This window comes from Epargyreus clarus, unplaced genomic scaffold (assembly GCF_041222505.1).
Source record: "Epargyreus clarus isolate Ecla_fem2 unplaced genomic scaffold, WU_Ecla_fem_2.2 ptg000021l, whole genome shotgun sequence".
NCBI lineage: Eukaryota > Metazoa > Arthropoda > Insecta > Lepidoptera > Hesperiidae > Epargyreus > Epargyreus clarus.
Genome location: NW_027332228.1, coordinates 8787946 through 8803393, shown reverse-complemented (window position 1 = coordinate 8803393; position 15448 = coordinate 8787946). Strand labels below are relative to the sequence as shown.

The 15448-nt window shown below is 35.3% G+C and overlaps 1 protein-coding gene across 24 annotated transcripts in view; it reads right to left on the bottom strand.

Moving 5' to 3' along the window:
* Window positions 1-192: 192 nt before the first annotated feature.
* The window catches only part of sif (guanine nucleotide exchange factor still life), a 146739-nt gene continuing 131483 nt past the window's right edge, over window positions 193-15448 (bottom strand). For 12 of the 24 annotated variants that reach the window (XM_073084128.1, XM_073084127.1, XM_073084135.1 and 9 more), the window contains 11 exons: window positions 13606-13800; window positions 13289-13397; window positions 13026-13205; window positions 12807-12944; window positions 12572-12729; window positions 12308-12495; window positions 11298-11520; window positions 9020-9106; window positions 8663-8774; window positions 7820-7985; window positions 4319-7161 (listed from right to left, as the gene is read on the bottom strand). In XM_073084128.1, coding sequence (XP_072940229.1) covers window positions 6384-7161; window positions 7820-7985; window positions 8663-8774; window positions 9020-9106; window positions 11298-11520; window positions 12308-12495; window positions 12572-12729; window positions 12807-12944; window positions 13026-13205; window positions 13289-13397; window positions 13606-13800 — 2334 coding nt within the window. In that variant the 3' untranslated portion in view covers window positions 4319-6383. The other 12 variants (XM_073084137.1, XM_073084139.1, XM_073084138.1 and 9 more) reach the window with 6 other exon arrangements.

Below are 15448 nucleotides of genomic sequence, written 5' to 3'. Positions count from 1 at the left end.
CGTTTCAAATTGCGGTGTTGTGATGCTCTGATTAACCCTACTTTGCCTACCGGCAAATAATCATTCAGCCAGAGGAACAAGAAACATTTTAAAAATAAAATAAGCTTGTGAATAACTTATTTTTTATACATATATAATATTATACAACATTTAGGATACAAAGAAGGGAATTTGAAAAAAAACAAAGACAGGTTACATTTTATATTTATTCATAAGCAATAAAAAGTAATTTTCATATGTTTCACAAAATTGAACTTATTAATACTTAGGAAAACAATAGGAATACATCAATTTATAAATTAGACTAACGTTGCTGGAAGCCACTAAAGGATGCTAGACTTGGTATTCGAGCTAATTAGTAAAAGATTGGCAAACTATTATTCCGAGTAGCGCAGTGTTCGCATCGCTCCAAGAATTTCATGCACTTATCGATTTTATATTACGTAAAGGCACTTTTCTTTTAGGCTTCATTATTATAGTATTCGAGTAAAAAAACATCATTCTTGAGCTACCTCAAGACGATTTTAGAGAATAATCATTCAAATTGTGCTTAGGTATATAGATACCTATATCATTACATTTCTGAACTGAATTAAAATGACTGAAGATTAAAATGATATATTTTAATACTGAAAGACAGAACAGTTTTGTTTCTTCGCACGGTACGCACGATCATAGTAATAGTTTACCAAAAACTTTACTAATTACAGTTCATAGGAAATTTATTATACATACCATACTATAATACATTGTTAGATATAACTCAATACAAAAATTAACCAAGTCGCAAACTATACAAGGTGAAATTATAAAAGTACAATACTTATTATAACATTAGTTACCTTCGTATTTTACTTCAATAAGTCTTTCTAAATATTCATTCATTTTCCTACATTACTTTCCAAATGTCATTGAAGTATGAAATACAATCGCAATTAATGAGCTCATTCTTCATTTCATTTTTCACTCATATTTGTTTATTCATTTTATTAATTATATTTTCTTAGTATAACAATATCTATAAATTGATTGTATAAGTTCGTAATTATTAAATTCGAATATTTTAACATATGTATATTAATAAACATGTTTTATTTCAATAAATCACGAAACAATTTTAAACGATACATAAAATTTAAAATATAAATGCATGTGTATGTTTGACCACAATAATAAATAATTGCAATACCTACATATTAATTATTAATATATTATTATACCAGATTACTGTAAAGTAATGCAAATAAATAGTTACTTGAAACCACGATAAACACTTCGAATGTTTTAAGAGTCATTCCACCGATGATATGTCATACCTAATATGAAGAAATTGGTACCATTAGATGATATTGGTCATATATTATTATTACGTATTATTAATACGATTGTTTTTTTGTATTCAGACAAACTGCTACGTTTTTTTGCTGCTATGAAATTTTGCTTTTGCTTTTGGTTTATATTTAAAAACATCAAAATATTGTTGAACTCTACTTAAAATTACCGGAGAAAGTAAATGAATAAGACTTGAAAATTATTTTGGGTCTTTCTGTAAAAGAGGAATATCCAAACAACCAGATGCAGAGCAAACATCTCAATACCTCGTATCTGTATGGCCAGGGATCGAACCCAGAACCCTCTGTGTGTCAGTTGGAGCGATATGATGACCGCTCCGCCGGGTCAAATTAAATATATGATGGATTACATTCTTGCCATTATTACACTTTTACTCATTAATTAATTTTGCTTTATCCGTACTCTGTTCACCGCATTTTGTTGTTTTGGTACTAAGAATTGGCAACTGTTGTTGTTTGCATAATAATACACGAATATTACCGTATCTTTTGAAAATGTCTAAGTTTCTATTGTATTCAGTGCAATTGTAATGAATAAGTTAATCTTATAGACCTTTTGGATAATATGGACATTTTTGTAATTAAAATTATTTATAGATTTTACCGATTTTTAAAGTTAGCGCCTTTGGAAGCAAAATTATTAAGTATTTTAGCAGATGCAGTTTTATCGTGGTTCCAAACAATTGTATCATAATTTAATATCATATTTTATATTTGTATTAATTAAACAACCATATTGCTATTAGTCAACGGGTAAATAAAAACTCAAGAATACATGTTTTACCATTTCGCCTAACCTATGATAGAACTTTTGAATTTGATCACGAAGAGAAATTATTATCAAAACTACCTAGTGTACTTTTCCATAGGGTAAGTGCATTTGAACTATAGGGTAGTGAATGCTTTTGCCAATGTGATGAAATTAATCGCAAGTAGATTACAGCTAACTACTCTGACAATATATTTATTATATTTATTCAGTAGGCATATATAAATGTTAACAGTGAGTAACAAGCATAGGTATCGATTTATTCGTACCTATTTTGGCACTGGAGACCTTATAGAGAGTCAGTTAAAAACGAGCTTCCCCTCGAATAATCAAAACTAAAAAGGAATATTTTTCGAAAATAGGAAGGTAGAGGTACAAGGTAAACATTTAGCTAATTTTGTATTTAAGAGTTGTTTCTCCTTTCTTTTGACGTGGGTAAAGTGCAATCTAAATATCACACGATACTATTATTAAGTTGGTGTATTTTGGGTAATTGAAATATTTTTCGAATAATGTGTTTATGAATTATATTGGTATTTTCGTCATTATTGTCCTACATCTTTACCCGAAAAAATAACTCAGTAGTGTGTAAGTAGAGTTCATGAAAAATCTTAAACAATTATAAAATGTAGGCGTAATGTTGGGTTAACATGTACGAGTCCGGAATTCATAGAAATGTTTACGTTCCTCTTCCAATGTTAATGCATGAAAGACTTCAAAAACGTCACAGACTTTCCAATTTTAATATTACAGTAGATATTGAAAAACAACTCTTATATACCGTTAAAATATCATATCAATGACATAACGAACTATAATTCTTGTATTACTATTGGTTTTACAATGATATTGTCTTTATTTGTAATTAAACATTGACTTACTTATGAAAATTGATGGTGGATCTAATATAAAGGAAACTTAATATCTATCAAATTGATTTTGTAATAGTCGTATAATATCGACTGTAAGTGGAACTACGGGGGTGCAACTTTGCACTATGTCATAATATTCGTTATTTTAAAATCCAATAGTCTTTACAATAATTTAATATATGCGTATCTAAGACATTTTTTTTGGTGAAGTTTTCTCATTCCTAATCCTCATTCGAGCCATGCAGTCTTATTTGGTTTGGATAACAAAATAATAATATAGATTAAAAACTGATATTACAGTAAATGGAGTAAAAACAGACATATTTGAAGTTTGAGCTTTTGACAAAATGACAATTTGTGAGTTAACCTCGAAAATAAAACTTTTAGAAAAAATGACTAAAGTGCCCGAAGATAATGTTGCTATGGAAAATAAACTTGTACCACAATATGTTTTAATGTAAACACTTCCTCGACTTATCGTTTCCTTTCTCGAAATCTTGGCGTATCTTTCAAATTATTTGGAACAAACTATTTTACAAAAGGGTCAAATATGTGCTTAACTATGTCGCCTATCATATGACTACCACCTCGCATACTCGTAATAGGGTAAACGTGATCTTGCATTATTTCCATATATCTCTTTAATAGAAAACAGATATTTTCTAGATTAAATTTACAATCCATTATATTTCCGTGTACAGAAATTTTCTATCGTGGAAGAAAAGTCGATACTAATATAGATTCGCATCAATAATATCGAATAGGCTTCTAATTATTACATTTATCGATGCGTCTACTCTCGGCCACGGTTTCAATAGTTATTTTTCGATGATTCATACTCGTTTTTCAAGACGTCTTCGTCTGAAACTATAAGTAGCTCGGTATCTTAGAAGTCATTCCAGATGTAGACCCATCTTCAAGATTGAATTATAGTGCTTAACATTTGAGATCTTACGAATTAACTAGATCTCGACAATAAACGTAGGAAGATATGAGCAAATTGATTACCGATACATGAGCTCTCTCGACTTCCGATTAGGCTGATTTGAATGAATACAGTGAGAAATGAGCGTGTGGGTGCTTAACGAGAGCGTCGTAAACGAGAGGGACTCGTAAGAGGAGAACTGCGGTAGAGTGCGGCTCGGCCTAGTGGCGGTGGTCCGGCGCGAGCGACTTGCGGCTGGCGGAGAGGTGCGGCGCGCGCGGCGCGGGGCGCTGCGAGCGCGGCAGCGTGGTGGGCGCGCCGCCCGCGCCGCCCGCGCCCCCCGCGCCGCCCGCCGCCTCGCTCATCATGTCGCGCGGTTTCCACACGGGCGATCCTACAACACACCAAACACCGAACTCTTTTACGGGGTCCCGCGGCCCCGCGCTGCGCCGGGCGGCGGGCGGCGGGGCCGGGGCGCGGCGCTCGGGCCTCGCGGTGGCGATTTGGACGCGTCATCGTACCGATCTCCGGGATTCGCGGGTTCGCGAAAAGAGTTGAATGTTTGATGAATGTTGTCGGCGTCGTGACCGTGGCGTAAAAAGGAGTTAGCGAGCGATTTTCCGTCCTTCCCTTACGGTTGTGTTCGGTATTGTTCGTCTTGGGTCTGAACTTATCCGGTGTTGGTATCGTAATGGATACATTCTCCATTTTTAGAGATTGTACCGGGCTGATTTTGACGTTCGAGCCCTACCTCCTTTTTACACTACGGCAACGACGCCCGGTAGAAACCTCACGCATGTGCGCCCGACCCCGTAAATTAAAGATTTAAATACGCATTATTAAAGGTTCAGCGTATTTTAAAAGTAATATTATTAGGAGAAGTAGTTCCGGCGGTCAACATTACATCGAACATTCAAATAAAATTTTTAATTACCAATTGTATGTAATACATATAATTTTCGAGGAGCTTACGAATTACAACTAAGCCTACTGACACGTATAGTAAGTATAGGTATTATTATATAAGGTGCACCAGTGAGTAAATTTAAAATTTCATTCTACACGAAAACACTAGTCATTATAATTAATGGGTTGCAATTTGCCAGTGCATTCATCTATTAATAGGGAACACAAATTTAGTGCGCAGCTAATATCTATATTTCTATTTGAAGGGATTACTACTTTTATAGTTAGATATTAATTCAGTAGTATATTTATTAGTGTATTTAAACGCTTTAGGCTATCCTATTTATTATACGAGTTAGCTCAATAATTGAATAAGTATATTGTTTATTATTATATTCGAAATGTAACATGCACATATATTGATATAGGTGTTTACACATTTAGATATAATGATTGAATATATAATGCTAAAATGCAGGCTGAAAACTGACGTCACGAGACCTATTTTTATTCCCTTCACAATACGTAAATTATTAAGAATTTTGGAATAAATTGAGGGATATTTAACCCATCTAATCAATATATAATAATGTAAACTTATATTAAGCAGGCATAGAGAGAAATAACAGAATAAATTATTTTAATTAAGTATAAGTATTTCGAAATGGAAGACTTAATTAATGGTACAAATCCATGGCAATATATTGTATTTACCTGAAGGAATTTGTAATATAAACAGTCGATGTGAAATTAGCTACAAGAGAAAAATATGGGAAAAGTGATTTAGGATTAACATCAGTACGATTCCACAGCCATTATAATGTAATACTTAGCACTTGGAGGTATCTAGATTAATTGTGATTAATATAATTTTATTATGTATTATAGGTTTAATAGACGATCTACAATATTAGTACACAACTACATACGATACTTTGTTTTACATCTAAGCCAATAATCAGATCCTCATGAAGAAGGTACATGTAGTCATGATTCTTCTACTATTTGAATATTTTAGGTCAAAACCATTACGTATACGTAATTTGAACCTTACTTTTCTTTATATCCGATAGTTATACCACGTAGACAATAGTTCATTACAGTGGTTATTTTATTAATTGGTGTTTCTACTTTATAGGTCTAGAGAACTTTAATAAATTACTTAAACATATCAATAAATTTGAAATAAACTATCTAATTTTAAATTACTAATCACCATTCTTTAAATCGTCACTAGTCAATTCCTTATAGCGAGACAAGTTTAGTATTCGCAGCAGTGGCAGCATCTCTCTTCCATAACCTTTCATTCAATAGTTAATGTAAAATGAGTTTCAAAAAATAAGATAATAAATAATTTGTTACTTTAAAATAAGACAAATACTTTAAACGTGAATCTGGTTGAAGTCGCTTTTCTCGCAATGCCGGGAGGAAGGGCAACGTCCGCGCTCGAGGCTCATATCGTCCAATGTCTCGACACTGCTGCGGTCAGACGAAACAAGGATAGACTGAGTTGTCATGGATTTCCTTCGAGCTTTAGGGAACTTGCCCTTCCCCTTATGCTAGGATGTTTTCGACTGTTTCTTCACCGAGAGGTAACATTGAACGCACGTCGGGTGCTCGATAGCCTTAGCGATTGACTCCGTGGATTTAGACACGACGATGCCCATTCTCATTGCTTTATCCTCCGCTTTAGCCAGTTGGGAGTAATGGGTCATGCGATCTAGAGAGTTGGTACCGAGTCGAGCTAACTTCTCGCCGCTCGATCTAGAGGAACGGCGGCTGACATTTGGAGACTTACACGGGGATCTATCGAAACTGGCCTGAGGAGTTCTCATTATGCCTTTTTTCGGAGCAGGTTTTGGTGATTTTGCTCTATCGAGACTGCTCTCACGAGATTTCATTATGCTTCCGCGAGGGGATCTGGATCCATCGAAACTTTGTTGCGGGGAGCGTGATTTGTCGATGGATTCCCGCGGAGATCTTGGTTGATCGAAGCTACCCTTAGGAGAGCGGTGTAATGTCTTGGAATGTTTAAGACTTGACTTATTTGGTGATTTGCAAATAATAACTTTGGTAACGCGGTCTCTATCGGGGGAGTGATCCATCAAACGACTGGGCGACCTTTCTCTATTGATGCTGCTGCCACTGCCTGAACGAATGACTTTTATTTTTCTATCTGCAGACGAAGGTTTCCTCTCAGGTGAAGATTTGAGGGATTGTGACTCTTGCTTACCTAATTCCTTGACCATAGTGGGCTGGTATTGTGTAGGTTGGTGAGAAGACTGAATGAGTCGAGCCTGGCTGCCTGTGCTGCCGGCACTCAATGTAGAAGTCGTGCTGTAAAGAATATTTTAAATGAACATGAAGTTGCTTTGTCCAAACAAATGCTAAAAGGGAAAGCACGGGACATATGTATGAGTAGAGATAAGCGGCTATGCGTAAATTTTGAGAGATATGAATGAGTGAATGAACGCAAATATCAATTCGCGAGTGTCGGTGCATTGTGTTGGCACTGTAAATATAATGTGAGCATTGGCTTTTTTATACAGAACCATTATGTTGAAACAACTACACATGTTTTTAAACTTTATTAAGAGAATAAAGTTATCAAACTTATATTTCATTGTTACAAAATAAATCGCCCATTATTATCATAATATGAATTATAAATAGATACATATATTTACTATTTTATAAGCATTGTAAAATATTGTATTTCAGTAACTCCTTTTCATCTTATGTTTCATATCTTATTTAAATAACTTTCAGTATTTTGCAGTACATCGATAGTTCCATCAGTCCATCAAGAACTGAAATTTAATGTGTTTTATTTTACTCCTTATTTTTAAAGCTGATTCCTTTACTAACAAGAACCTAGTATAACTTTCCCAAGAGTTAATATCCTTAGGCTCTTAGGAATCCTATAAACCCACAATAGGCGCACAATGCTCACATCACAGTCGGTGTGTCTGGATCGCACCCATACATATGGTACCTGAGGGTGAGGTGGTTGGGGGTGCGGCCTAACCCTCGCTTGGCGGGCGGCGGCGGCGGCTCGTCCTCGTCCGACTTGGAGCCCTCCGCCTCGGTGTCCGCGCCGCTCGTCGCGCGCTTGCTGCTCTCGCCGCTGGACGCCTCCACCGCTGAAACTGACGTGTCACCTATCAAAGTGACGACACGTGTTGTAACACTTGTAACACCCGGAAAATCCAGAGGACTAGTGTTTGCAGAATTATTGGAAATCAACAGAAATTATACAGAGTATATTGTCTTTTAATCAGTGGCGGACTAAAGTCGTCGGAGGCCCGGGGCGGCAAGTTTAATGGGGGCCCCCAAAAGTGTAAAAACTTTATGTGATTTCACAAAATGACAAATGTGTCATAGAATTATTCGCCTGTGATTTGGTGATCTTTTTTGTAGCATATGTTTGCAGAATTATTGGAAATGAATAGAAATGCCATATGGACGTTCTATGATAATGATGAACTACGGCTTTAAACATTTTTGATTTAAGCAAACTGATTCATTATATTTTTTACCAGACTGCAGAGAGTAACTTTTTCGAGCGTATGTACCTAAGTTTTAATTTTTGGAATGCCCTGTAGCACAAACTGGTTGAAAGATTTTACTCGTAACATAAGCTTGAGACATCGTCAGATTGTTCTAAATTGTGGTCAGCTTTCATAATTCTCTAATAAAAAAAAATAGGTAGTAACAGAAGAATACGATTACGAGAAAGTTAATATGTTAAAAATCTTGAATGTTAAAAATAACAATAATAATAGTAAGAAAACAAATGCAAATGAAGTATGGAGGTAAACATGACCAATTGACTAACCTGCAGCTTCCCCAAGCACCTTGCTCCTAATCCTGAATGACGGTTCGTCAGAAGATATCTCTTGTGGAGGCTCTTCAGCATCTTGAGAGTTCTCACGCGACAAATCGCCCACCTGTTGACGAGCATGATTGATTATACATCAACTACTAAGGATCCCCCTAAGCGAGGTTACACAAGCTTGTGTGCTTCATTGTTCATAAGTAGATCAAGCTGAAATATCACAATTTTGGTTTTACTGTTGTATGAGCCGTGATATGCAAGATCACATGCGAAATTACAAATTAATTAGCAAAACGATTATAGTCGCTAGTAATGTAATATCGTAGATAATATACATGATAAATAAGCAAGAAATACCTCAATGTTACCAGCTGAAAGCCGCTGTCCTGTTATTTTGGGTTTCTTCGTCTTGCCCAGAGTTTGAGACCCTTGCATTACTTGCACCTATAAGGTATAAATAAATGAATCAATATCTACGTAAACTATTAAAAAGGGATATAAATGATCAAGTATTTAAAGAACTCTTGAAGGCTACCTACGGACAATTGTAAATAGTGTTGCTTATACCAACTTACATAAATTGTAAGGAAATTCTTAATATTATTATTTATATATGATGCAGTTGACAGCAGTAAATAGCCTTTTGAATTATACATAGGGTTGTTAGTGTTCGTATTCAAGCAATGCGCAAGAATCCTAGAGTTGTTCAAGTGGGTAGTCAAAGTCTTTGCTAGGCAAAGGCTTTCTCTGTAAAGAGAGATTACAGAGCATTTTCCACCACTGTGACTCGCTACGTAAGTTTTACACGCTGCGTTGCCTACTTGCATTCAATTGTGTTACCTCTTTTTTATGGACGGTTAACTGCTAAAATAAAATGTAACTGCATAAAAACGACTAAGATATCCTTGCAAATGGGTGTACCATGAAGATGAAATTATTTTAATTTCAGTGGTATTTAATTTTTACTCATAACAAATATGAAGAATTTTGTTTAAAATGAAGTAACCCTAACATTCCTCCCTAACATCCGTTACCTACTTCTATAATATCCTTCTGCAATATAAACAAAATTATGTTTTGTTTATATTGAAGAAGGAAAACTCATTATATGTATAAAAAGAATTATGTTTTAAAAGAAGCCAACTTCATTCAAGGTTTAAATAGATTTGATTGAAAAGTCCTTTAGCTGTAAAGGAAAAATGCCTGAGAATTTTCAAAAAGTACTCAGCTATGAGTTAAATCAACCAATTCGCAATTAGGCTAGCGTTGTAGGCTATGACCTAAACCCAGCTCGTTCTTAGACGAGGCTCGTGTCCTGTGGAATAGTAATGAATCGATAACCTGATCATAATGGGTCAGTGAACTTCATTGACCTAGTAAAATATGCAGGTGAGGTCTTGTACGAGTACTAAGTTCAGTAAAATAAGACATTTTTAGCAATGCCTTCGTTGTCAGGCCCTTTATATAACAATTATGTCCTACATCATGTTGATTTAATTATTGATAATAAAAAAATATATAATTTTGCTGCTTGGTTTCTCGATTTCTTACCACTTTAAATTTGGTTATTTTTAAAAACGCAAAAGTAAAATAGTTCTTCGATGAGATGAACCAATTTTGTGTATTACTGTAGCGTTGAACCCATTGTAGCGTTTTATCATTTTTTTAGTAGGTACTTATTTTTGCCAGAGGCCAGAGACCATTTATGGATAGGTTTCCGTAGTCCATTGTCCAAAGTAAATACAATATATATATTGTGGACAATGAAATTAATCTGGCTTTTCAAGATCTGTATTCTTATTTTTCCTTTAGTATGTAGGTTATATGAGGTATATAGTGATCTGACCTTATTATTAGTTTCACTTTTCAATTCTAATTTATAGGTAGTAGACCCTTTGCAGTTCGATTCCGGCGGCACCACCGCCACACCTATTACTACCTCATAACCGCAGTGTTAAAAGCTGCTGTGTTCTGGTCTGAAGGGAGGGTAAGGTAGACATTCTTTTCCAAAGCGTTCCAGCTTAGTCCTCAGGGGTAGCGGCGCATCTGAGGCCGACTTCAGGAAGGAATATATAATCCTTCCTGGAGTTGATTACAGATATCCATGGGCAGTAGCTACTTACCATCAGGTGGACTATGCTCATCTGCTACTTCTATGTTATAAAAAAAACAGCGTTCTTTTTTTCATTACCCACCTGATGCTTAGCTCTTGGCCTTGTTTCCATTACCCACGTGATGGTCTTAGCTTTGTTTCCATTACCCACCTGATGCTTAAGTTTTAGCCGCGTTTCCATTACCCCCGTGATTTTTAGGTCTTAGCCTTGTTTCCATTACCCCCGTGATGCTTAGGTCTTAGCCTTGTTTCCATTACCTCCTTGGTGCTTAGGTCTTAGCCTTGTTTCCATTACCCACCTGATGCTTAAGTATTAGTCATGTTTCCATTACCAACGTGATAACTTAGGTCTTAACCTTGTTTCCATGACCGCCGTGATGCTTAGGTCTTAGCCTTGTTTCCATTACCCCCGTGATGTTTAGGTCTTAGCCTTATTTCCATTACCCACCTGATGCTTAGCTCTTGACCTTGTTTCCATTACCCCCGTGATGCTTAGCTCTTAGCCTTGTTTCCATAACCCACCTGATGCTTAGGTCGCTCGCGGTCCAGCGTGTGCGCGGAGTGGTGTCCGTGCGGCGCGTGCGGCGCGTGCGGCGCGCGCGGCGGCGCGGGCGCGGGCCGCGAGCTCGGCAGAGACATGTTGCGCACCGACTCGCGGATGATCTGCCGGATCGTCTTCAGGAACGCGTTGCGGAAGTCCGCCGTGCTGGTGGGATAGCTTCGGGTTTTAGACGAGCTGTGTGAACTAAAACGCGTTTTGCGCGGTGCCCTAATTATTATTGTTAATTAAAAGTTATTCTTCATAATATTAACTAACCAGTGAAAGTTAACGGTCCATCAGATTCGAAATTCTGTTATTTTGTCATTGCAAACAGACAACTCGATTTTTTTTATTTTTATACATTTAATATTTCAAAGGTCTATTCTAGTTATAACGTATAATGTAACGTATGATGAGTGAGTGTATATTACACGGATGTTATAGCCACATTGGAGTTAAAAAAAGAGAATGTATTTCTGTATACTTCAAGTTTCAAAAACATTTCAAAAGTTTTCTTCGATTTTACATTTACTCGTATTGCAATCCACGAACTTTTGTAATATTGAGCGTAATATAAAATTGTATGAGCGACTGCTAGTAGTTCAGTTTTATGCTAGCTTTCCTGTTTCGGAGGACATGTTAAGTCGTCGTATAATATTAGAGTTAATGTCTTTTGTTACATTTTGACAACTGTAAGACAGCATGAATGGCAATATTTCTTGCTAGAAATGTTTATCAGGGAAAGTGAAACCATGTAACATAAATAATTATGAGTTATTAATTATTTCGGTACAAAATTAAGAATTACAAGGATTAATGAAATGTAATTTGGAGATAATTTAAGGAAACATTACATTCCATATATTATGGAAGTATACTTCCAGCTGCTACTTTGGACAAGTATTATCATCGGAATATACAATGAATTACCATTCCCAATTACGCAAGGAGTGATTTTAATTGAGATCTCTCTTTCTAGATATCTGCTCACCTGTTGGAAAGTACGTAAACTTTTTCCGAGCGACGCTGTAATTGGCTGCGCAGGTGGATGAGTTCCCACAGGAAGTGGCTATCCATATCTTTGGCGGAGGACGCGCGCACTTGCACCTCAGTCACCGGGATCAACACTTGATACCTTATAATCTCCACTTCATTTGAATTATTCTTCGAGGAAACTCCCTGAAGATTTAAAATATATTCATAGTAAAACTTTTTAATATAAACGTATTGGAATAAATCTCGAAACGAAACTCACCATCAACTTCTTCTTCTGTCTCAGTCTTTCTTTGCAGAGGAAGACAACGGCGGATTTAAATACAAAACACATTGCGTGCAATTCTAGTCCCTTCTTTATCTTTCCTAAGAAGTCTGATATATTCAACCATTCAACGCCTCCATAGTATAACAAATCACCTGAAAAATATTTGTTTTTTGTAGCACTAATTCACTCAAGTTGAAAAGTTAAGAGGGAACGGATGGGAAAAACAAACCTGGACTTAGATCTATAGGTTGCTTGCAAGACTTTTGATGTTGTCTAAACAAGTGATCAAATATAGCACCATATTCTTCATGAATTCGTTGCATTTCATTGATGTGCTCAGCAACTTTCTCCATTCCCTTGAGGGCCTCTGAAAATAAGTAATTATACCGTGTCAAAGCGAGGAAGTAATTTATTAAAATTTAATAAAGGTTTATTGCTCGTTTCTTACCAACTAAGTGAACGTGTTCCTCAGAATTAACATCAGTTAAATTCCGCAGTTGTTGAAGTAGCAATGGATATTTGAGTATCCGTTGAATAGGTTTGATTAAATATGACTCCAAAGTCGAGGAGTGCTGTTGTTTCGGATTACGCGCAGCGAGGAACTCTTGCAAAGCCTGATTTCCCTCATCTACAAGGCGAAAGTTAAAGTTGTATTATAAATCCGAGAAATAGTTACTCGAATCCACAAGACGGGGATAGAATTTAACTTACTCGGATGCAAAACTTTCTGTGCCTTGCTGTGACTGGCACAGAACGAACTGTATAATTTGAAATGGTTGACGTAGTAAAGAAAGGCGTTCCCGACAGCGAAGAGAACATTCTGGAAGAATATATTTTATATATTATCATATACTAAAATCATACGAGAATAATTGTTAGTGACAAATTATTTCAAAATTAAGATCATACATACAAGCATTTGTGAATAGGTTTAGAACTCAATGTATTGAATAGATCGTTAAATCCTTAGCCATTAAATTTACTGGAAGAAAATCATAATAACATTTATTCGAATGCTAAATATTTACCTTGAATTGGTTCGAGAATTCGAAATGATGGAAATTAGGTTCAGCCTCGAGGGCTTCTTCTAAGTTTTGCAAGAATTGCCTTTGGAAAGTTACTATCTCTTGAATGTTTCCGAACAGGGCATTGATCTCCGCATTTGATAAAAAAGTTTCTTTCTTCAACGGCTCCAAGTAGTTCTCCAACAAGTTATTGAGGTGCTGTAAGTGTTCACATACATCGCTATAGTTGCAGTTTCTTGAAAATAAAGGTATATTTAATAAAGCTTTATATGGTTTGTTATTAACATTAACTAATACTTAATTTAAAATTGAAAAATAGACATACAATGTCCTAGTAAAACGTTAAAAATGCTTTCAACAGTATAATTATCCTTACTAATATTATAAATCCGAAAGTAACTCTTTCTGTCTGTCTGTCTGTCTGTCTGGTTGTCTTTTCTTCACACCTAAACCACTGAACCGATTTTAATGAAATTTTGTACAAAGATAGCTTAAGACCCGAGAACGGACATAGGATAGTTTTTATCCCGGAAATCCTACGGGAACTAGGGATGGCGATCTAAGATCGATTAATCGGAGAATCGATCTTTTGGACCAAAAAGACGATTATTTTAATCGATCTCCAGTAACGGATCGATTCAGTGAATCGATCTTTCAACCCAGAAGATCGAAATTCGATTTTTTTAATTTACCTACAGTTACTTTACTTATCCATGTTAATCGATCATCTATCTATTTATATGAAAATGAACATTTGTCTATATACATTTTATAGAATCGGAAACTATGCATTTGATCAAGTGATGATCTTTTGCAAAATTGTTGTCCAAGAGCCCACGAAGGTTTGGGAGTTGGTAAGACCGACAGATAGCACCACTGTCATTCCAATGAATGTACGAATTTTCTGTTTTATGTATGTCATATTATATCTTTAAAATGCGGGCGAAGCCGCGGGCACCACTAGTAATCGTATAAGATTAATTATAAATAATGATATTATTTTATATAATAAAAATACATTTCCAAATCAGCCCAGTGTTTTTTTTAGGAAATATGTAGTGGACGACATATATGTATTCGTTCACTGGTATATGTAAATAAATTCTTAAGTTACGGAGGAAATTTAAAAGATTTATTTTTCTCGATTAACTTAAATCAAGGCTCCCATATTTGCTTTATAAATTTGACAAACGGAAGTGAATCATAAAAATTCACTGTGCAAAAATGATCATTAAATATATGTAATGAATTGATTTAAAATCTGACATTCTTTCAGCTTTCAAAATAGAATGTATCTATTAAATTTAAATGTAAATTAGTCGAATATTCTCCGAAACAACGTGGTATAAAGCAGAAATCGTCGAAATGTAGTTGAATAACTTTCCAATTCCATTTATTCAGTTATTACAGGAAAGTTTTAATGCCTCGTATTCGTTTACATTCCCAGTAAGAGTAAAATGAATACCGCGCTAAATATGCAATATTCATTTCAGAATTCTCTGAAAAATACAGCTTTTATATGTTTGCACCGAAGGTTTGCACACATATTTTAATCAAAATATGGTGAAAAATAATACCACAAAATTTTACTCTTTGTAAGGTAAATAAGTGAAATGTTTACATAATATATTTTAAAGCTAACATACGAGTACATTTGTCGTAAAGTATAGAGCTATATGTTTAATTTGAAAGTTTTTAAATTTAACTTGTTTATAATTCAAGTAATAAGCTAAACCTCATCAATCATGTTACAAAATTGTTCGTACTAACCTTTTGGTATATTACCTAACACCGAAAGCTCGAAATAAACAATTTAATCAAACTGGCAGTTAGACAGCCGCGCAGG